The following is a 25,077-nucleotide window of genomic DNA, read 5'->3' on the forward strand; positions in this document are numbered from 1 at the left end:
TTAGGTGGGGGAACTTGCACAATCGGTGGCTGACTAAATACTTTTTTGCCCCACTGTAAGTGGCTCATCCGGGTGGTGAGCCTACAAGAGGGTGGACCCATGTCTCTTTTTCGGGTTGTGCCTCGCCGCGCCCCATGGACTAAGGCCCAGGCACCAGGCACTCACCGTTGGGCACCCTTAATGGACCTGGCTCCAGGGCTCCAGGGCAGGCCTCGGTAACCCTATCCCAGCCAGGGTGAACTGTTTCCTAGATCTTTCAATCATAGGGATTTTTGAATGACTCTTTTTCTGGTCCCTCACCCAGGACTGATTTCCCATGGGAGAGCCTACCAGGGGATGAAAGCCCCTTGTCAACATAGCCCCTGAGATTACTGGGACACACAAATGCCTCCACCACGACAAGGTAGCAAACTCGTAATTCTTAAAAAATAATTTTTCTGTCAATTTAGACAAACTAAAACTGTTGACTTTTTCTAGACTATAATCCAAACTATAGCCATTCCTATTTTAGTTAGTTGGAAGTATGTGCAAGCTACTTTACATGCTTTCACTGAGTTGTTGCTTTACTTAATGCAAAGTCGGTTTACATTTGAAGCACACATAAAAACAGGAAATGTTGGTCTGCGGCAAACACAGCGATTAAACACTTTTTGGCTCACTTGGTTCTGTCTCTTCCTTATCATCAAATACAGATATATACAATATCTGTATATACTAAAATAGCACTGAGCAGTCACACTCAAACAAGTGCTTTAAAACCCAGATTTTCAATTGAGACAGAAGGAGAGATAATAAAAGAGAGAGACGGGGAGGAGGAGGGAATGCAAGAGGCAAAAAAAAGTGAAAAATGAAAGACGAGGAGGAGACATGTTGAAAGAGTGTAGACGGGACCCAGCAACACTTTTATTTTAACAACGGGGTAAACAGTGTAATGACACTTCTAGCTTTAAACACTTCCACTGCGTGTTATAACTGCTAATGAGCACGTACAGTATGCCAATGAAAACGCAAATGAAGATGAACTCCTGGTGTTTATGCCTGGTGGCTGGTAATGCTCTATTTGCTATCCGTCTGATACTTTTTTTTTCTACAAAGAGTGAGTTTAGAAAAGGTAAAACCCATTCACTGGAGGAATACAGCTATCCAATGTAACAAATAAAAGCAACATTATCACAGTGCTAAACATAAATCTCCCAGACCACTATCTGTCTGCACATCACCAAAATCAATACCGGCTTTCAACGATCTCGTTTTTATCTTATAACTACCCTCTCGGAATGACTGATAGATAGATTGAGACAGAATGAATTGGAGATAGGGGACAGAGATGTCTTCACTAGGGTTGCAAAGTACAAAAACTGCTATCATCTATTTTGCGAGGAACTTTAAAACTTTAATCTGCCTTTTCTTTTGATGCAATACATTCGATTAGTGGCTTTGCACCAATCCAGCATCTTGCCACAATCCACTTCCCTATCAGCACATCAATATTGACAAAAAAATATAATAGCTGGAATATTTAAATTGTGGCTTGGAGATTTAATGCTGTGACCATAAACTGCTCCAATTTGGTGTATTTACAGAATTTGCATTTGTACCATTCCCATCACTCTCCCTTTATTTTATAACATTTATTTATTGTTGCTGGATTAATTAGGATATAAATGGGTTTTTTTTTTTAATTAGAGGACGTAAATGAAAATTAATGCACAAACAACTGAGCTATTGGTGCCTTTCTATATTTTGACAATACACACCACACTTATAAGATTCAGTTTCCTAAGTTATATGTTAGAAGGCTTTTTGTTCCTTTTAAACCACTAAATCCTTGAGTTAACCTTCACGACCTTGGTGGATGTTAGCCAATTTGAATGGATTGTTAAAATAAACACACTCTACAACCCTACAAATCTTTTATCTAAATTCCTTTAGTACTTTTTGAGCTATCATGTATACAGACAGAAAGAATGCAATGCTACCAACAATATAACCTCTTTGCTAAGATAGTGTTGGGATTGTTGGGAGCCACAATGTTGGGTGAAGAAATACTATGTTATACCTGTCAAACAGTGTGATCTATGGCATTAATCATAGTTTCAACTAAAGAAATAGAAACAAATGATGTGTTTTTGCAACAAAGTGTTCGGAACAAAGTGATTAAAGATACAATTTAAAGTTATGTGTAGAGAAAACGCACTGGCTCATTCCTTGAGTTGGGTGCCTTTTGATAATTGAATGACTCATAGGTCAGTGTAAGTGGCTTACAAACAAAAACGATATTCATATGAAAATAGTCATGCACAAGGACTGAATGGGAAGTCTGTCTCCCTGTTAGAAACATCTAAAGAAATGAAAGGTGGTTCAAGACTTTTGCACAGTATTGCACGCTCCACATCAAAGTAAAATAAATAGCTGCAGTGGCAGGCAGCACATTTTTACCACACGCAAGCTAATGTATCATGGTACATTTGATTAATAGCCAATAGCAGAAAAAACGTATTTGGGAGCATTTACTGTGCAAGTGGCACTCAATGTGCCTACAGCAGGAACAAATAACCTGAAATAAGATATTTTAAAACAGACAGAGCTATCCTAATAAAACAAAGCTGTAAAACTTGTGCTTATTAAATAAAAAAAGAAACTATTTAGATTTCAAAGCTTCCTTTTTGAGTGTGTAGAAAGAGCAATATGCTAATTGTTTCCACTCAAACATTCATCAATGTCTGAGCAAATACAGAGCTTAAAATGTAACATATGGGAAACAATCACTGGGTTGCAGGGAAACTTGTATGAGCATTTTGGTGGCTTACTTTTCTTTTCAAAATTAATTTCTACCTCATAAAGGCAGGTGCTAGCAAGCCACCTTATCAAATGTATATACCAGTGTGTCAAGGAACATCAAAGCAGTGAAAAATATGTGGGCTTCCATGCTCCAACAGTGCTCTTTGTATTTTTGAATGTATACAAGCAGTTAATGTCCAGACTCTCACTATTGTCTCTTTACTTCCGTCCTCTGCTTATCTTTCCTGCTGTTACAGCTTCTTGCTGTAACCTTTTCTTTCCTTATCACAAGCATCCTATCATTTTCCCTCCACATTTTGCCCCCTCTGCCCTGTTGTTCTCTCGTTCTCTGTCGTACATTTCTCCCATTTTTCACCTCTCCTGATCTCCTCTTCCCAACAACCGACACTTTATTATTCAGCAGGGTTTCGCAGGGACACTGTGAAATCACCTATTTCACGGATAACTTATCGTGTGTGACACTTTTCACACATCAAACAGCAGATCCTCTGACTCTATCTCTCTCCCTGCCTAAGCCTTAGCAGTAGTTTTGTCTCAGTACCTTGTTTTTACTGTCAGAGAGCAGAAGCACACTCTAGACCAGTCACATACGAGCACAACAAAAATGCAGGTGGTTAAACTGCTGATTGAGGTTTTCACTTAGTAATTACATCTGTCACTAAAGAGCAGATGGATCAGAACATTTTAAATCAGTCATTACAATTACTGCCTCAGGATTATTGTGAAAATGATTGTTCCAAATAATGTTAGTCACTTGATACACAGCCTTCCAGTAGTTGAAGTGCTCACTTTGTTGGTTTTGTGAGTCGCATTACACAAACAGTGGCTGGTGCACACTGCTACAAAGAGCTAGGAGCTGTATTCAAAAAACATCCTTGGGCTAAAAGGATCTCTTATTCCTAGAGGTGGACTTACTTCTAACTTTAGTACTCTTAAGTTCATTTGTTGTGAAATGATTCACAAATAATTTTGGTTTTAAAAGCAGATGCAACATCTAGAAGATGTTAGAAAGTTTTCACTCCTAAGTCAATATAATCTACATAAAATCAGCCAAAGCAGCTGCAGGCAACATTCACTGCTGTTATTATTTTACACAAGTACAATGACATAGCACAATTACACAAGCGGCTGTGTCATTATCATGACATTGAAAAACGTTGTAAATGAATCCAAAATGCAATATTTAAAGCACAGTTTCACAGTGTTTAGCATCATAAACTGTATTACATAAACAAAGATGGCTTTCTAAGTGGATTCTTACCTAAAACTAAAATTCTTTCACTAACACAGACCTGTTACTTGTCAATCAAAAGACAAAAGTTCTTTCTTTATTTTTTTTAATATTTTTGCTTCCAAGCAGAGTTCTTCCTTTCTTGTAATGTTTATTGTAGTGTAGTAGTTCCCTAGGCTTTCTGAAGGTCTTTGGACACTCATCAGAAATGGTCTTATACTTAAGGATAGAAAACAGGGGGAAAAGGCTGCGGTATGCCAAATTACACAAGAATTGGACTGAAATGCAGTGGCAACAGGTCTGATTGTATGAAATCTTTGGTTCACGTCTTTGTCTAAGATGTAAGGAGGTCAGGGGGGAAATATAAAAGTGAATGGGGTTGAATTTCAGCCAGGACATTAAAAAGAAAAACTGCCTTGCCTTTTGCCTAATATATTGTATTTCTATGTATGTTTACACATGCTTCAATAATTTGCTGCACCGTTTTTCTTTTTTTCCTTAGAAAAATATTAAATGAAGATTGGGTTATAACCTTTGCACAGTTAATGGTATACGTGAGTCTTGGTGACATCTATAGCATTAGGGCCATCTCTCTTTACTAGCCTACTAGTTTCCTCATTTTTTTATTTTTCCCAGCACCTTTAAATACTACTTCAAATGGAAAACCCTACACATGCTGGGAAAGCACAAGTTCACGCTTGAGCCACCTTTCAGAATAGGATGTTGCTATGTTGGCTAATGAATCTAGATAATAATTAGCTGAATAATAACACTGGAAAGAGGTGTTATATCTACTATTTTCTACTTTCTACTATTTTTTTTACACAGAGTAAGGCATTTAGAGTGCATTTCAGATGGCACGGCCAGGTTGTACATGCATGCTTGTTTATATTTGTACTAATTAGAACTGTTAACCACCAAGCTGCTCTCAGTATGCTCACACGATTCTGTTTTCAAGGTAATGTTAAAAAAACACCCTCACTTACAGTAGCATGTACCAGATACAAGCCAAAGTACAGCAGACTTTATTGGTCTGTGACTCTGTCAGCCATGTGTAATCTAACGTAATCCCTAATCTCCACTTGGTCCAGTGACTGCCTAACTTTAATCCAGCTACAACTGAAATAAACTGCATTTGAGTTGTGTAGTCTGGTGTAATCCACTCAGTGTGCTGACAGCCACAGTGACAACACATTTAGAGGAATGCCAGTAGTCTTGACTGTTAGACAGCCATCTGCCTCGCTCTTTTTCCTGTCCTCCTAAACACAAACTGTACCTTCCTGATTACTTGTACAGCTCCTCCCATTGATACTACTAATAATAACTGCTATTCTTTGGCTGCCAGTAAACCATCTGTTTGGATGGAACAAACACATTCTTTCGACATAGCTTTTTTCCCCCCTCTTGCCTTTTCTCCTGACAGAAGCCTTGGGGAAGAGAGTAGTAATTTTTCATTTTTCTCATTGCATTATGCTTTGCGCTACCCATTTCATTACAAGCAAATAAAACTAAAACTAACAAAAGCACATAACTCTTAACCCATAAAAAATAGGTTCCCAGTGGAGTGTGAATCCTAATCTTCATTTAAAAGGAAGCTAACAAAGCATCCAGTATTTACAGCTATGTGAAGTAGCTGGACTCTTTCATTATCCAATTTGTGTTTGGCCACTTTAGTGGTTTTCATTTGGTGCTTAAGCTGACTTCATGGTTACAAAGATCTGCTAAGCTGCTCTGGCATCACATATAATGCATACTCCCAAAAATGATGAATGCTGAACATCACACCAGCTAGGTTTTGTTTTTTTGTTCACACTTGAGCAAACATAGCCCTCACCAACCTAAAATTCAAATGTAAACTTGTATGGCATCAGCATGATCCATCACTGTTGATAGACATGCAGAATAACACCTGCTGCCACGCACGACAGCCCATACACATAACAGAGCTTTCATTATGCCACAGATTCCTGTGAATCTCATTGATGCGCCTAATTGAGGGGACCAAGCTGCTTTTTCGATGACATAGCTGGATGCAAAAACAAAAAAAGGCTGTCCACTGTGTCATGTTCTCTCCTTCGCTGCAGGGATAATGCATAAGTGAAAATTAATACAGCAACAGATTTGTTGGACAAATACTGTGATAATTTGATCATCTGGTGTCTTTGTTATCAAACCCAGATTGTCATGCGATGAATCTGGCATGCCAGTTGGTCTGTGGCATTTTAAATAAGCGTGGAGAAGAAGCAGTTATGACAAAACATTTGACTTTTGCTGGAGAATTCAGGATAGGTTCAAATGGAGGAGTGGACAGGTATGGTGAATGTGATGATGAGTCAAATCTGGCGGAACATACCTGCCTGATTGGTTGTCACATTAAGTGACACATACTGCTTTGCATGGCCTTTGGCTAGGTCTGACACTCCGTTGACGGCTTCCAATAAGAAGCTGTAGTTGGTGTGTGACTGCAGGTCAGCCACCATCACTGAGGTGTTCGACAGGCCAGTGCGGCGTGGCAGAAAACGTACATTGGGACCGCACTCTTCCAAGCCCCTTCCGTCTGGCAGGACCTGTCTACAGATGACGTTATAGCGCACATCCTTCCTGCCACCTGTATCCATAGGAATGGACCACTCCAAGAAGACGCTGGTCTCGTTGACATTAGAAATAGCATTACGAGGAGCAGATGGAGGGCCTGAGGGAAATGAAAAGGGCTTAGAAGAAGATACAGCTAGAAATACAAAGAAGCATTTGGATAAACAAAAGCCTTGACAGTGAGCATGAGCAAATATAAAGGGGTTATATCCTCACGTGTGCACGCCATATTAGAAGGGTCAGAGTCTAGCTTAAAGTATCCGTCTTCACAGCTGCAAGCAGTGGCTCCCATCTGTCTGGCCACACTGTGAGGTGGACATTTACTACAGGCCAAAGACTCCAGCAGCGAGCGGTAAAACCCCACTTTGCAGACTGAAAGACAGGGAGGAGAGAGGATGTTTGGGGGTGGATAGGGAGATGATAAAAGTGGACATATAAATAGAAAGGAGAAAAGGGGTCACAGAGAGAGGTACAAATACAAAAAAAAGTGGGGGAGAAAAAGACATGGTTATTTCTTTTGAAAAAAAAGGAGGTCAGCATCACACTGGTAGGAAATTTTCCCTGGGTGGTTGCGGTTGTTTTGAGGTTCCTCGTCAGAGATATACAGCAGTTTCATAGTTGAAATTAAAAGAAGCATTTGGCACACTTATATTGTTTCTTTTGAAGTCTGATTTCTTCTTATATCCCTCCGGGGCTTATTTCTTTTAGTCAACCAGTATAACCTTGCTTTTCATGTTTCACTGTTTAATCAAAAAGTTTTCCTCATTGAAGGATTTCCCTTCTTGTATTATCTTCAGTTCAATGATTTATAACCAGCACCTGATTAAGTTTGGACTTGCATCTGCTTCCCAATATCGGTGCCATATGTGCAGCATTTACAAACAAATATGACAAGAACACAAACAGGCAAAATTTACTTTCCTTCCACACAAACACACACACAGACAGATCTCAGGCTGATCTAAGTGGGGCAGGTAGACGGGATGCTGATGCACTGTGAATGTTAAATGGTACTCATACATCAACAGTCTCACAAACCAGCTTAACGAGTTGGCTGTTGTCATCCAGATAAGTTCTGATAAGTGGAGTTCTATAAGTTATTGCAAAGTCAGTGGCATATTTCTATATCACTAAGCAGGACAAGGGGGAGAATTGAGGAAAAAAAGACTTGTCCTCTAAATTTAGGAGCTGGTGTTTCCCCAGTTATGGTGAAGCCCACTCAGATCACAGCTATGATTAAGAACTACATAATTAAACCTCAGGTAGGAGGACAGGAGGACAAAAACTAGGAAACGGAAACAATACGCGATGGTTAAAAACAGAGATAAGGTGAGAAAAGGAAATGATAGGAGGAGAAAAGCCAAGCTTACAAGGATGAGACAAGGAGAAAGAAGAGAAGAAAGGACGAGACAAAGGAAGACTGGTGGGATGGTTTGTGTGTATGTCTGTGTGTGTGTGTGTGTGCGTGTGTGTGTGTGTTTCAGTCGTTAGGCAGCAGTGGCTCTGATTCACCTTGACGGAACCTTGGTCTGTTGTCATGGAACATTAGGCCTGAAAAATTCTCCCTCTGCCCTGGATCACTCTAAGTCTCACCTTTGCTTCTCGCACACACACACACGCACGCACGCACGCGCGCGCGCGCACACACACACACGGAAACAGGCCTTTTATAAAATCTGTTTGGCATTTCGAATGCCTCACATATTGTAATTATAAGTTGGGGCTCAAGATAATGTTTTTGACACATTTATGAAGCTTCAGGACAGGATTACATCTGGTGACATTCTCTATGCTTAACTGCCTTTGTATGGCTTGTTTCATTCAGGTGTTTAAGAAAGTTATTCCATGAGATACATTTTTGTGTATTTTTGTTTCATGAAGCATTTTAATGTTTCAGCTTCTGTACTGATGGTTATTCCCTTACTTAATGTGCTTTGTTAGGCCAATGATGTACTACCCTCAACATGGGTGTGCGAGCCAGGGCAGTAGGACACACCTAATCTTTTTGTGAGCCTGTTACCACACACACACCTACACACTTGTGGTTGCATATAGATTTATTGCCATTGTCTGGTCTCTAGCTCTCCTTGGCTTCATCCTCCAAACCCCCATGGTCAAATCAATAAAAATGGGATGGCAGCTCATTTCACATACATAGACAAGCATATTTGTGCCCAAACAGTGAAGTAGAGTGTTGGAGAGTAGAGTCAAAGCAGAAAATAAATAAATGAAAAAAAAGAAAAGAAAAACTTCTTTAATAATTTCTGATACTACATTCAGGTATAATGCCAAGATGATGGATTATCTTTATTTATTTTTCATCTCTTTTTGATTTGGTAAGCTCTCATCATCAGGCGTGCGTGTCTGTAACTTTGTGTGCGTGTATGTGGCGCTCCCCAAAGATCACCTGTCAGTCAAACAGTATGGTGTGGGCACAGTGTGGTACTATGATGGCTCCCTACTTGGATTTCCTGTTCAACTCGTTTTGACATTCTGGATGGTTTTTTCTTTCTTTCTTCTTAATTTGTCTGTTGGCCACCGTTGTGGCCAGCTGTCACTCAAGAGAATACACACATATATGATCTCTAATTGTTCTTGGGAAATAGTTAAACCACTCTACCATAATGAAAATCAAATAAATCATTGTTACTTTGACATTTACTGCTTATGCAAAATAAATCTATTTGTTAGCTGAAAAATAGATATATTTTTCCTATTCCACGTTTGATAGACTGATAGACTTTTGCTCCCAGTGTGGCGTCAAAGGCGAGATGATGCGCTCTGATTAAATTAAATTAATGTATGGAAATGTCTTTCCCCTGGAAGTTGTAAATGATTATGAAAATGATATAAACATTTGCAATTAAAATGTGCAAACTGGCATGAAAAAAAAAATCCATTGGATGCCACTTTAATAAAAGTCAATTCTAGTTGACTAATTACTACTTGTTAAGGTATTTATTATCATTAATTCTACTTCATTTCCATTTTCATTTAGGATAAATAGATTACCCATGCTCTACATGCAAATGAACAAAGAACATGCAGAGAAATTAAGTCTATAGATGCGTTTTTTGAATTGTATGAGTACAGCTGACAACATATATCATGACTACATATCAATATCACTCTCTTAACTTAATTATGTGTTAAAGGATTTGAATGCAAAGGTTTGTGAAGGTCAGAGAAGCAAACTGGAGGTTGGAAATAGGATTAAGTGCTTAAAAAGCCACAGAGAGTAAATTTAAGAACACAGTCTAGAATCTGAGAGCAAGAAACAGCTGAGGGGCAGCCTTAAGATCCACAGTATGTCAGCCGGTGATCGGCTGTGATCAGCTGATCACGGGGCCGGGGTTAAAAGAGAGACGCAACCCACCGCTAGCCTTCGCCGCGCTTGGGTCTAACCAGCACGCCACACGGGCACGCCGAATCACTGTGTGTGATCCGCCCGACCGTGACACAGTACAACTGTCTAGATAGGACTGCATAACATGCAAGCGGTCTACATTAACTTTACATGGCAGCTTGATTACTAAAGGTTTATTAAAAAATAAGTGCTATTTTTAAGTGATTTTTTTTCACTTCATTTATTTTACATTGCATTTACTGTCTGTTTTTGACCAACTCACCTTTTGTATTTCCACAACAATAGCGAGGGACATGCAGGCAGCTGGATTCGGATGAGGTGCTTTAATTCTTTAACCATCTTAAATGCGCAAATAACCGAAAACACATATGTATACACACTAACAGACACACTTCCTGCAGTGAGATTAGTTATGGTCATGCCTGGCTGACTGAAATGGCTCATTCCTCATTGTGAATGCAACCTGAATAGACGGCGTTGGTGGTATTAATGTACGTGTGTACGAGTATGTGTTGCCCTTGGGCAAGCTGTCTTTCTGATGCCACGCAGCTCTTAATGCACAGAACAAAGGGTAATAGGTAATTAATATGCAATACACACTAATGTGCATTTGTGTGTGTTTGACTGTAAGGTTAATACGTAATTAATATGCATCATACACTGGCATCCCAGGCAATTAAGGATCCAGCGGTGTCCGTTGATGCTTCTTAACGAACGTCCTCTTTAATTGGAAACATTTCACTATAAACATGTTGATTTATATGACTGTCTGTCGTTTGGTGGGATTAGAGCGAGTAAGCGATTAAGGCAGAGAGAAGGAGACGTACTGAGATAAGGACTAAAATGAAAGAGAATTTAAAGTTAAGGACCACATACTGTGTCTGAACACTGGATTTAAATTCATTTATATGGGCTTAGAAAACTGTACGGATGCAAATATATTAAAAAAAAGATCTCTTATGTATAATTACATAGTATGTTAATGGATTATTACTGATCATACCAATGCATCAGATTGCTGGAGAACACTGCAATTGTATATGTAGCTGTTGTAGTTGTTTTTACTGCAGTTATGTTGCACGACTGAACCACCAAACAGCCATAAAAAGATGAAATGAGGATGGAAACACAAATGGCTCACACCATTCTGTGACAACCACTTACGTTTCCACCTTTCCCGTCACTCTTCCAACAGCACACACAGTCAGCAGGACTGACCAAAAAGTAAACTTTGACTGAAGAAATCCAAATACTCACAAGGCTGAATTTCAATGCACTGCCTATATTGTTAGCAGATACTATTGTGAACTAATAAACCAGCTGAGGAAACACAGTAAATATCCTGTTCCTGTGTTTGTTCCACAGCAAACTACTGGCCTAACAATCATAAACACGTGTTTCAGGGTGTGCATGCATGAGATGTTTCATACCTTTATTATTTTTGTATTGCTGTGTTTGTGTGCCTCTGCTTGTGTGCATGTGCCAATGCATGCTCATATTTGTGCATGTTTCTATGTGAACACAAACAAAGAAGGATGATAATACCGTAATAATACACAATCGAGTGAATGGGGTTTTCCTTTCTGTTGGTTGACAGAGGAGGCCATTGTTCACAACTCATTTATTCTCACAATCAGACCACGAGCAGAAACCCAAAGGTCAAGCATCCAGGTCACAATAGCTTTCGAACCAAACCCAATGTATTGGCTCAGTAAGTGTCTAGAGAAAAAGAGTAAATATAAGAAATGTGTGATAAATCATAATATGCTGACTGGATGTCTTGGGAAAACAATTTAACTAGCCATAAAACATACTATAGTGCCCTTTCAGCATTTAGCTGACATTAATTTACTTCCAAATATTAGACTCCATCAATGGACCAACAAGCATGAAGAAAAATTGCACAGATCCACAAACTAGGTGTACAAAGGTCGGGATCTCAGTTGTACAACCATGCTCTTGCAAAAAGGTGATATGACAGTGATATGTGACGTGTATAAAATTAGGTTGTGAATTTCTTATGACTTTTAATTCACAAATTTGCATGTATGGTATAATCCACCTGACTCACCACAAAAAATAGCATGCCTGCATTGCATCATTGCTGTAGAGCTATGATGGTTTTATAAAACGGGTGAAACTCATCACCTTTCTTAAATGCATTATGGGTAATATAGTGCCAAAATGATCAGTACTAAGCTTCCACTGGCTCGGACTCTGGAGATGGCCAGGCTTTCATGGAAAGAACCTTGCTCTGCTGAATGAAGCATTTTATGAATATTTCAGCAACTGCAGGAATGCGTGCGTGTGTTTCTGCGTGTCTGTGTGGGTGCATGAGCGTTTGCTCTTCCATCTTTGTGAGGACAAATGGCTGGCCCATTTTCTTCAAAGAGATTTTCTTTTAGGGGTATTGTCTGAGTGAGGATGATGCATTTGTCTGTTAGTGTAACAAATGGGATTATGCAACTTGCTATGCTGGTTATGGCTCGGGTCAGAGGTATGGTAATGACAATGAGTCAATTAAGGTCTTCACAAGTATAGATAAAACCATGTGGGTGTGTATGCATGTTAACAGGGGCAAGGGTAAAAGAGAGGAAGCTCTTCTGGGAAAGTCAGTTTACCCAACAAGCACTCAGGAAGCACTTTAGTTGTCATGACAGCATCACCACGTGGAGATGATGGGGGGAAGGGGGTGGGGAGAAAGCTGGAGAGAGAGCATGATGCAGGAGGAAAGAGTTCAATGAAAGAAGCCATTAGCAGATTCCAGTTGAGCAGGATCTAAAAGGAATAATGGTGGCTCTTTCCTTGATGAATCTAGTCAATTCATAGTTTAGGGGATGATGGTTTCCTGCCACTTGATATTTGCACTCTTTATCTTTGACTGTGATGAGGGATGGCAGAACATTTCTGTATGGGAATCTGAATACTCTAAACTCATATGACATGAATTAAAAAGACATAGATACAGGCTGGAAAGTATCTTACTTGAACTACTGGATGTTTTGGGTCCAGTGAATTCTGATCTAGTTATCAAAAATGGACAACAGAAGTTTAGAAAAATGTTGTCTGTCATCAGAATCTGGTGTAAACAACATGAAAGCACCTAAGTAAGGCCAATCCTACCATCAATGTATAAAGGGTTCTAGCTGGTGGTGGTGGATGGTGTAATGATGTGCAGGATCTTTCCTGGTTAAACTTTGGACCTGTTAGTACCAACTGAGTACAGCCTAAACGAGTATTGTTGATGACCACGTCCATCTGGTTATTACCAGTGTACTCATCTTCTGATGGCTGTTTCCAGAAGAATAACGTGCCATGTCACAAACCTCAAATAATCTCAAACTGTCTTGAACTTGAAAATGAGTTCACTATAGTGAAATGACCTCCACGGTCACCAGATCTTAATTAAGGATACAGCAGTGATTCATATAATTGATGTGCACCAATAAATATGCATCAGCTGCATGGTTCTATCATGCCAATATAGACCAAAATCTCTGAAGGATATTTCAAGCATTTGCTTGAATTTCTGTTATGAAAAATTAAGGTAGTTTTGATGCAATAGCGGGACCAACTTAGTACAAGCAATGTGCTGCTAGTAGCATTCCCTCTTCTCCTGTAGTTTTTTTTTCTTATAATCTTACCATTAAGAGAAAAAAAGTACTACTTGAAATAGCATGGGAGATGAAAGAAAATGTTCTCCTCTCCTTTTAGGATGTAGGTCTATGCATTACAGGGAGTGCAGAATTATTAGGCAAATGAGTATTTTGTCCACATCATCCTCTTCATGCATGTTGTCTTACTCCAAGCTGTATAGGCTCGAAAGCCTACTACCAATTAAGCATATTAGGTGATGTGCATCTCTGTAATGAGAAGGGGTGTGGTCTAATGACATCAACACCCTATATCAGGTGTGCATAATTATTAGGCAACGTCCTTTCCTTTGGCAAAATGGGTCAAAAGAAGGACTTGACAAGCTCAGAAAAGTCCAAAATAGTGAGATATCTTGCAGAGGGATGCAGCAGTCTCAAAATTGCAAAGCTTCTGAAGCGTGATCATCGAACAATCAAGCGTTTCATTCAAAATAGTCAACAGGGTCGCAAGAAGCGTGTGGAAAAACCAAGGCGCAAAATAACTGCCCATGAACTGAGAAAAGTCAAGCGTGCAGCTGCCAAGATGCCACTTGCCACCAGTTTGGCCATATTTCAGAGCTGCAACATCACTGGAGTGCCCAAAAGTACAAGGTGTGCAATATTCAGAGACATGGCCAAGGTAAGAAAGGCTGAAAGACGACCACCACTGAACAAGACACACAAGCTGAAACATCAAGACTGGGCCAAGAAATATCTCAAGACTGATTTTTCTAAGGTTTGATGGACTGATGAAATGAGAGTGAGTCTTGATGGGCCAGATGGATGGGCCCATGGCTGGATTGGTAAAGGGCAGAGAGCTCCAGTCCGACTCAGACGCCAGCAAGGTGGAGGTGGAGTACTGGTTTGGGCTGGTATCATCAAAGATGAGCTTGTGGGGCCTTTTCGGGTTGAGGATGGAGTCAAGCTCCCAGTCCTACTGCCAGTTTCTGGAAGACACCTTCTTCAACCAGTGGTACAGGAAGAAGTCTGCATCCTTCAAGAAAAACATGATTTCCATGCAGGACAATGCTCCATCACACGCGTCCAAGTAATAGTCACCTGCACACACAGATATCCCCCTAAAATAGCTCAAACTAAAAACAAACTAAAAACTACTTCCAAAAACATTCAGCTTTGATATTAATGAGTTTTTTGGGTTCATTGAGAACATGGTTGTTGTTCAATAATAAAATTATTCCTCAAAAATACAACTTGCCTAATAATTCTGCACTCCCTGTATATAGTGGAAAAAATGTAATGTACTGAACAATTTTGAAAATACACAGAAAAAAATAAAACACTCAGAGTATTCATGTCACACTCAGATCCTTATCGGCACATGATGGTAATTCTACTAAAATGACAGATGCTTCATGATCATGTGTGTATCTCTGTGTTATGCAAGAGACTGTAATACCCTTGTCACCACAGCATCAACCACAAGCCTCACACTGTAAGTGTGAGCTGCTTGTTCACTATCCCCATAAATCCCTAGAGGGAGAAGGCAGAAAGCTTCTTCACATTACTACGCCAGTGAGACTGTTTTTGATGGCAGCATCACGACTGTGGCCAGATCAAGTTTGACATATGCTGCAGTGACGTCTGACAGGCAGGCAAACACAGAGGAACATCAGGGGAGCCATGGCACTGAAACAAAGAATCGTCAAAGGAAATCCAACTCTACCCCTGACACTTAGACAACTATCTCCAAACAAAATATTAAAAAATGTTGAGATGTATCCTGAAGATGTAATATCCTTCCAGTCACAACCAGGTTTTTTTTCTTTATTACAAGTAATTCTGTTAATTAAGGATACCAGTAGTCACACTTGTTTTAATTTGCATCCCGTATCTGCTGTCTTTCTCCTCATCCCCTCCCCCGACATCCCTTTCTCTCTCCCCCAACATTGCTGCCCGTATTGTACCTCTAAGTCTTTCTTCTTTTGTCATGTGAAATCAGTGTAGCCCAAATCCAAACATCACAAAGGCTCAATCCTGCTTCAGTCCACCTTTTCCCCCTCATTCTGAATCCAAAGCATTTAGCTCTTTTTTTTTCAACATCCAACATCCTGGTCATCCTGAATTCCCTTTTCTCCACATTGAATCTAGCCCTTATTCTATCACTGCACGCTTCTTTCAATATTTATTGCATCATTCCACTTCATCATTTTACTCTCACATATACCATTATTCCATTATTTACTTTCAATGCAGCCCACATTCCAGTCAATCTCTAATCATTGCAGCTGTAGATGAATTTCTTCCTATATGAATTTCACTCCAAAAACAATTTATTCAAATATATTTCAGGCCTTATTCCACCATTTCAACATCTCTCATCAACAATTCAATCATGATTGTGTTTTCAAGTATGTGTCCACCATATTGGTGACTGGACTTTTGATCATCTTATATAAGACTGACAGATCAATAAGTTATGCCAACATATCTACATATTTAGGTTGAGGCCGTCCAATTAGCCTCTGCAGGCCTTTGCTCTGATAGTGGTTTAGCATGGAGGCTTCTCAAACTGTTCTGATGATGTCAAACTTTCTTGGGACTTGTTCTGAAAAATAAATTCAGTTTCCATTGCCATTTCAATATGGTAATGCAGCAAGACAAGGCCATTAATGCACCAATTTAAACATTTGTTTATGTAACGTTTTCAATGTTAAACATTGTTAATGCACATCAAAAATATTTTGCTACATTGTATATTCCAATAGCCAACCGGCTCAAATGTGAGAATTTAATGCCTCCTCTTTTTTGTATGGTTACTCTCATATAAAATAGTATCTTTTGTAAACAAGACCGCAGACTCTAAGGTTGTGTAACTTTTTTGTAATTTTTGTTTTCTGACATTTTGTAGACTAAATAATTTAAATGTAAATTGGGTTTATTCTTAACCCATCTGAGGGCTGAGTTGATGTAAAAAAGGAAAATGTTAATTTTACTAACCCGATTTGTGTGACATGTCCTGACAAAGCTAATATATTTGCCTTTCTATTTAGCTCTTATTTAGTTAACCCTTAATTCAAGCATTCTTCCAGTGTTTCTTTCTATTCTCTCTAGTATTCAATCAAACAGGCCTCATTTCAAAGACTAAGTCAGTCTATACCCTCTTCCTTCTTTTCTCTCTCTTCATCCATCTGCCATTTCTATCCACAGTTATCCATTCTCTATCCCCATCACCCCTGGAACAACACTCATCCATCTCTTTGTCTCCATGCCCTCACACCCTGTGGTGAGAAATCTCCAATTTATCTTGTGTCCCCTTGTTTTGCCTTCACTTCTCTCTGTACTCCTCTCATCACTCTGTCTATCCATCAAACCATCTACCCATGGATGTGCTGCCATCCTCCCTTCAGTCCTATTAGGCTTACAAAGCTGCAGGATAGCAGCAAAAAGGCTGAATGTACATTCATATTTATTATGATATACCAAATTTGTTCTTTTACAAGACATTTATTTATAGAGTGTATACATATATATATATATATATGTATTTATATGTATTTTTCATTTTTTTGTGCAGAAGCAAAACAAAAAAACTGGATTTTATGATGCACGATGATGCATAATTTAATGATATTAAGTGTGCTGTCAAACGTAGCACAAAGTTGGACAGTAGCAGAATGGAACAATAAATAAACTGCAACAAATCCAGCAGTGCATGGCCACACAGTTGCTGCTCCACAGGGATGATGCACCATTTTCATAAATCCCTAACAGCTCAGATTCTCCTTTACATGCTACAATTGTTTGGTGACTGAGTTATTTCCACAAATAGAGATGAACTTTTGAGAGAAAAGTATATGTGTGGGTGCTGTGTGTATGTATCTCCCAGATGCAGAGTAAAGACAGTTGTGTGATGTGTTGATAGTGAAAGAGGCAGATCTTTTAAACTGAGGAAAAAAGTGAGGGAAGAGTCAAAGACAGCTGCAAGAGCAGGAGAGTGCAAATGCACTGGATAGCAGAACCTGAAAAAGAAAAAAGTAGGATGGAGAAACAATGAATGATAGGCAGTCAAAGAAGAAAAAGAAGCAGACATATGAAGGGTTTAAGAAATGCAAGAGCAAAATGACCGGGTAATGGACAAACCAAGGTACAGAGAAAGACACACACCAAAGGAGTGAGAAAAAAAATGGACGTGTGAATGAGATAGAGCAAGAGAGGTGAGAAAGATAAAGACAAAAAGGAGGATGAAGAGCTGTCCATAATGAGTTTTGTCCTACATTCACAAAGGCAACATTAAATCATGCTCTACTAAGCAGCACACACACTGCCAATACAGCCAGGGTTTACACATTTTCTCACTCACTGTAGTGTCCTCTGACCTTCAATCCATTGATTCACTGTCTACACATAAAATGTAGTTTTTACCAATGAGGCATCTCTCTTTAAAAAGTGCTATTCGTTTTTAATAGCACATATCCACTGAAAGAGCATACAATTAAAATTAAGGTTCTAAAAATCCAGCTCAACAGATCTGTACGACAACCATTTCTTAGCTAGAAACTACTCCTGTGCTGTCCATAAAAAGACACCAAATATGACTTCTAGCAGTATGGAGTCCAGGAATTCTTTCAGTGTCTGAAAAACAGAAATCAACACTTTACACTCCAATGTGACTGACTGAAATACACATGAAAAACTGTTTACTAAGGCAGAGAACACATATGGTTACAAACCTGCTACTGAGGAAACCCTGCCATGTTTCTCTCTGTAGACATTTTCAAAGGGTACGTGTCACTCTAACAGTTTCATCTGTATACAAAACTGTAAAGACGAAAAACATCCCCCTGTAGCCTAATTAATAGTGAGGAATCTTTTCTACTCACTTCACTTCAGCTTGCTGTAAATATGGACTACAATTTGCGAAAAAAAGAGATAAATGATATTACTGCGAGCTCCCGAGATTTGTTTTTATTCCAGAAGGTTTAACTAATGGAAAAAATTTGCATATCACACAACTTCATCTTCTAAGAATTCAGAACACTCCTTGGAGCTTGGAAAGACACCATGAAAACCAGGTAAACCCTGTAACTTTGTTCTGGCACAAGAAGGCAGAAAGAAAGAGCCCGTGGAGGCAGTTAGCTGCAAGACAAGGCAGGGTCAGATTTTATTACAGTGACATCAAAATAACACCTCACAACCCTTTACAAAAGTGCACAAAGGGAGTGCTGCTTTTTGACTGTTCTCTTTATAGCTCAGCCTACACCACCGAAGTACAGTTTTAATCTTTTGTGCTGTCCAGGCAAGCTTCATGCATTTGCAAATCCCTTTGCAGTTATATGCTTGCCAAGCCATTTTGGGTGGAAACCTTTTGGAATTCATAGATTTCTTTCTTTCTTTCTTTTTCTTTTTTTGTATTTTAATACTCTGTAATGATGTCACTGTCCTGTTACTTTAAAAAAGTCATCAAAAAAGTTTTCCTTTGTTTTGCATTTTGTTTTACTTGCAGAATGATGAATGTGAATATGCATAGCATGTAGAGAAAGTGCACAAGGCTACAGAAGTTTGGGAGCTTCCCTCCAGCATAAGGTGCAGCAAAGTACTTTGATGACAAACCCTTTGTAGCCAGGCCTCGTACCAGAGACCTCACAAGACAAAAAAAGTACAAGCTCATGTCTGGTGAGGGCCCGTTTAGCCCAAGGCTTATAATGTTTCTTTCTTAGTTTAGCATGTTAGCATGCTAATATTTGCCTATAGACGGTACTAAGGAATCAAGACTACACCACTCAGCAGATCCTGAGTCAAGTCTTCACATCATTATTTAACAATCCATCAAGTTTTTAGAACCGACTTGAATGCCAACAGCAGCATTGTTAGCATGGAAAAACACAGCTGCAGTCTGTTTAATAAACTAAAAGCGTTAGCGTGACCAACAACTAAAACAGAAGTAAATGTGCAAGTAGGTGTTAAAAAATTTAAGTCCTTGAGTCAAGCATCAAAACATGTAAAATATGTTAACGAGGCACAAGAAGTAACAAAAAGTCTGCGTCATTTTTCAGCGAAACTGCTGTACTTACAGTGTACAGTAATTGTGAATATTCTCCAGGCTTCAGCTGACACAAGTGGTCAAATCAAAAGTTATCAAATGGCAGAAGTCTGTAAAGCATAATTAGCTGTGTATAATTAGGTGGCAAGCTAATGAGTGGTAATCACAGTACTGTAGAGCCATTCTTTTATCTTTTGCATGTGCATTCCAGCCAGTATTCATGCAGTAGTACACAGCAGTATAGCTTCAAAAATTATCCTTTTTCTTTTAATAATACTGAGACAGTAATTGGTTCTTAATATTCATGATCACAAAAATGCTGTTCTGGAACTTTTTTTTTTTTTTGCCTTCTCAGCCTGTAACCGTAACAGTAGTCTGGCTGTCTGTACGGTCTGTGGGAGAATGACTTCAGGCAGGCCAGTGGCCTACTGACAGCTATTTCCTAATGATCTCCCCACAGATATTTCATATCTGACAAAGTGAAGCTACTGTAGAGCTACTGGAGAGATGGTTCACTTTTTTACCATTTGATTATTGAGAACTAATCAAAGCTTAGTTCTCTTTTGGTTCTGAAAGAAAAAAAAACCCTACTATTAGACCTCTTTCACATATTGTCATCTGCCAATCACCCTCCTTTAACATTCAATCCAGTTTCCACATGCACATATCTAAATCAGAAAAGCTAAAGAATAAAACTTCCACATCAGTAGCTCACAAACAAATCATGTATTTAATCACTAGAGACTGGTACTTACTTGGGAGAAGACTGTGTGAAAATAAAAAGCACAAAGAGTGACCAAATCACACATTTCACTTTACTGTATCACATAGCGTCATGCCATTGTAACGAATGTTCTCTGAAATTTCTTCTTCTTAAAGTCCACCATGCCGTTCAAAGCTACTCTCAGTTGCATAAGTGGAGTTTAGCGTGCAAATAATTGAGTAATTTAAAGGCAGCGTAGGGGAAGACTGAAGAGGTTGAAAGGAGAGAAAAATACATAGACCCTAGGTACCCATGGAAATAGCAGTTAAGGTCAGTGGTGGGAATGTTTGGGCACGAGCTGGAGCAGAACAGTATGAGAGCAGCAAAGTGCTGCAGGCCACAGGGGAATACCCTCCACTAAGCTAGAAAGAAACACTCACAGACTCACGCAGCAACAGCGTAAGAAGCACTCTTACTAAAAGAATAAACAAATCCATGCACACACTCAAGCACACTATACTAAAAATAAACATGTGCATGGATATGAAAATACACACAGGATGAAGACAGCAACCAAAACAAACAAACATGTATGTGCACCCACAGCCCTAAAAAGGTAACAAAATAATGTGATGACTAGACAGATTAAGAAACTGGATCTTTAACTTCAATTAATCATCTTAAAAGCTGCTGATTTATTCAAAATGATCTTATTAGCTCAATTTCACAACAAACTTTACCCTCTCACCTTGACAAGATCCGTTGATTTCCTCAAATCCCGGCTGGCAAACACACTTCCCAATGGGCACCAGCCACTCTCCCTCTGTGCTGCAATGCATCCTGGGAGGCTCGTATAAAGGCAGGGAGTTATTGACACAGCGGCCCACTACCTCCACCAGCTGTGAGGCTTCTGAGCCTGGGATTGTGTCAGGGAACTCAGCCAAGCTCTTCACCAAGAATGGGCAGCGTTTGTAGAAAACCCTCACTGAGACTAAAGCAATGCAGGCCCCTAAATCCTGAAATGCCAAGTAGAAGCCTTTCCGGGTCAGAGGACCTAAATCGCGGACTTCAGTGTTAAGCTTCATCACACGATCCCCAAGGTCCAGCTCAGTGAAGCTCTCATCAGCTGCTATGGTATCAATTTTGATGTACCTGCTCTCCTTCATTGCCCTGTCTTCCTCTTCTGTCATCCCGGTACCATCTCTCATCTCTCCTTCCTCCATCTCTTCTTCGTCCCCATCTGTTTCATAGTAATACATATTAAAAGTCTCCTTGCAGGTCCCGACACCCCCTGGCAGGCTGTTGCAGTCTCTCAGGGTGAACTTGAGCTCAATAAATACCCGCTGGGCACCCTCAGTCAGGATCCAGTTGGTGTGGAGCCAGTTGTTCTGGTTTTGCTCCATCACACGGCATACTTGGTAGGTGTGGATGGGAGCATAGTTCTCGTCTACTTCCCCAATCTCCTCCCACTGAAAAAGAAAAAAAACCCCAAAATATTAGTGGAAAGACCTTGTTCCTTTCAAATGATTAAATGCTTAATATTCCCATGCACATCCTGCATTCAAAACATCACTAAAGTCAATTTTACAACGTGCTTAAAGTACAGAAAAATGTTTTGATGAAATGGCTTTAAATTTGTTATATACAAGAATATTTAGTAGCTAATGCATCAATGTGTGAATATTACTTTACTATGGTCACTGCTTGAACCTCCAAAGAGTCACAACATCAATTTAATAGGTGTGTGGGGATAATCGTATTTTAAAACTCAAATTTATATCGGTAGTTCTTAGCATTCTGATTTTTTAAATTAATCCATTAACAGTTACCAACAGTCAGCCCAACTACAGTTTAGTCTTAAACTTAAACTTAATATTAATATTAATAATGTACCATCTTATTCTAAAAATGTAAGAGTGTAACACACAGTACAATATTACCAAAATGTATAAAGTATAAAACACATTTTTTTTCAAAACCATAAGTCATCCTTAGTAACACACTTACAGTATTGCATCATAACATTTTCAGTCTACTACGACAAACTTGTCTAATTAAGCATGCTTATAATTCTACATATAACAATGAAGTAAACAGTAAATTCTAGTATGTTGCCTGTATTGTTTAAAAATGTGAAATTATACTCATACAGAGAATCTGACACTGTGGTAATACTTTAAGAATGAGCAACAGAAATGCTTTTCTGAAAGGATTAACGCTGGTGTGGAAATTTTAACGGTGTGTTTGTGTGTGTGTGCATGCATGTTAGTGTGTGTGTGTCAAGGTATAGATAGCAAAATAATCCTCATCACTTCCACCTCATTTCCTCCTACTGCAATAGAGAGAAAGGAATGAGATCGTGTTAAAGGGTACATATGCATTTACCATGAATGAGGGGTGGCGTTCTTGTCAGCAAAAAAAAAAAAAGAGGATTTAACCTGCACCTGTGTGTTCATCTGTAGCACCATATCTCTAAAGGAGAATGTGTGTGTCTGTGTGAATCCATTTCTGCATGTGCATATATGCAAATTACCTTGTCAGCATTCAAGTGTGTGTGAGCATATGCATCCATGCATGTGTGCGTGTGTCAGACAGCAGCATTAATTCCCTCTGCAGGTCTCGTGGGAGATGGCTATTATCTGCATCACTAGCCCTCTCTCATGACTAATATAGGCACTTCATCATGTCACTGTAATATGGCCAGAGGGACCAGACTATGATCTGGTGTTATGGCTTAATAGCCCATATTAATCAATCCTTGCTGATCCATTGTATACAACCCTCTGTCTTTATCTTTTCGCTCTCTTCTCCCTGTCTCGTTCTCCAGCTGTCTTTTTTTTTTTTACACTTTCCCTGATTAAGTGTGTCTCTTTTGTTTTGTCTCTTTTGTTTTCTGATTGTAATTATTCAGTTTCAGAATCATTTGATAATGGATGCAGACATTTAAGTATTTATAGATATTGTGTGCACACAGTGTGTTAATAGTCTTGCACCTTTATCTTTGTAACAAGCAATTTCACTTTTAGTCTTGATGAAATTGTTGGAAAGCGAATCATCTTATGCGATTTACTAAAACGCTGTTTGAGGATTTAAACTTTGTTCCTGAGTTCAGCTTAGACCTAGGTCTTGATTGGTGGTTTGAGTGTATTATGCTAATGAGGGTCTTCACATATATGGAGTGCAAACTATTCAAAGATATCTGTTTTTAATTGTGTGCCAGTCCCCATCTCCACCAGACCTCAGCCCAGTCAGTCCCAGTACAGACATTAAGCCTCTTACTTGTTAGATCGCACAGATCCACAAGCCTGCTCTGAGATTTACACAGCTTAACACATACACACACACACAGAGCCACATAGCGTCATTATTGGTATCCCAGCGGGGAGTTGAACAGACGACCTCCTCTCACTCTGCCTTGAACAAATTGGTTCGGCATGTGTGCTTGGAAGTGGTGTTGCCATTGTTGCAATTGGGAGTCCTCCCACTTTGTAGCTCAACTGTATTTATAGAGTTTAATTACTAATGTAAATAGGATATGATACTTGAGCTAACACTTTAAAGTGAATAATCAAACAATTATTTAGCATAACCCATTTACAAGCAAACCGCCACTAAAATGAGTAACAAAATGTTACCAAGGTTCATGCTTTGGCTTTCCAGAAAATGCCGCTGATGTAGAAACAGACTGCTCTAAGACTTTTTAGTTGCACCTACTGGAGGAACACACTTTGATCTGTGCACAGAACAGCACAGCAGTAAGGTTGCAGTTGCAGAACCACATTCATAATGTGAGGGAATGTATTGAAACAGTCAGTCTAAAAGTTAATCACACAATAAACTCACCTAATGCTAGATCTATTTCAACTTTACTTTCTTCCTTCTCAATCACTCCAGAAATAACCTCTCGATTCAGTGCATAGACCTAACTTTGTGTGCAGACTGCCTCTTCATGATGTGAAAGGGGAATGATTTTCTATCCCCACCGACAGTAAACTAGTGGATTTACCAGGTCATGTTTTTCAGAAGACTTAGACAATATCCTAGTACCTCAGAAACAACTGTGACCAATTACATCAATCAGGACAACTTTATGTTACATTGGTTTTCAATCTATTTTCACAGAGCTAATGGTAAGCTAACAACAATATATTTTGTCAAGCAGCAGGGTTTTGAGAAGCACATATATGTCATTACTTTGTCACACTAAAGCACAACTATCTGCATGACTTGGAATTTTTTTTGCCAATTTGGAAAAGCTGCTATTCCTGTAGGAGTGCAAATGGTCCCAACACTCAGTCTAAAGAGATTAAGATCTCTTTCATTTGTGTGTCATTTCATCTCCACTTTGCTCCAAACTAAAAAAAAAACCAACTCCCCTATAGGCATCCTTCTAGCTCCTCATTAGTGTGTGTGTTTAGTTTTGGGGTTTTTTGGACTGTTATATGTGTATTTTTGTGTGTCACATCTAGTCTGAAGACCCCCTGTGGTTGTGCTGAGTGCCTTTCTGGCTGTAAGTCTACAACGCTGTAACCAACTTATTATTATCACCCATTACTGCTGACCATCATGACACTGTAATAGAACTGGCCCTTTTTCTTCTTAACACTACCAGTGCCACTACTCCCCACACACACACAGACACACAGACACACAGACACACACACACACACACACACACACACACACACACACACACACACACACAGACACACCACCTCTTTCCATCTATGGCCTCCTCTCTCATTCCCC

General features: G+C 39.3%; 2 protein-coding genes across 4 annotated transcripts in view; one reads left to right on the forward strand and one right to left on the reverse strand.

The window, feature by feature from the left end:
• Nucleotides 1-25,077, forward strand: part of LOC102207765 (katanin p60 subunit A-like 2) — a 384,693-nt gene that overhangs the window by 213,358 nt on the left and 146,258 nt on the right. The window lies entirely within an intron of this gene.
• The window catches only part of epha5 (EPH receptor A5), a 64,004-nt gene that overhangs the window by 28,989 nt on the left and 9,938 nt on the right, over nucleotides 1-25,077 (reverse strand). For all 3 annotated transcript variants that reach the window (XM_013909854.1, XM_005729214.2, XM_013909853.1), the window contains exons 3-5: nucleotides 21,077-21,797; nucleotides 6,842-6,997; nucleotides 6,387-6,725 (exon numbers count right to left, since the gene is read on the reverse strand). In XM_013909854.1, coding sequence (XP_013765308.1) covers nucleotides 6,387-6,725; nucleotides 6,842-6,997; nucleotides 21,077-21,797 — 1,216 coding nt within the window. The remainder of the gene's footprint in view (nucleotides 1-6,386; nucleotides 6,726-6,841; nucleotides 6,998-21,076; nucleotides 21,798-25,077) is intronic.

This window comes from Pundamilia nyererei, unplaced genomic scaffold (assembly GCF_000239375.1).
Source record: "Pundamilia nyererei isolate P.nyererei 1_Seehausen unplaced genomic scaffold, PunNye1.0 scaffold00032, whole genome shotgun sequence".
Taxonomy (NCBI): domain Eukaryota; kingdom Metazoa; phylum Chordata; class Actinopteri; order Cichliformes; family Cichlidae; genus Pundamilia; species Pundamilia nyererei.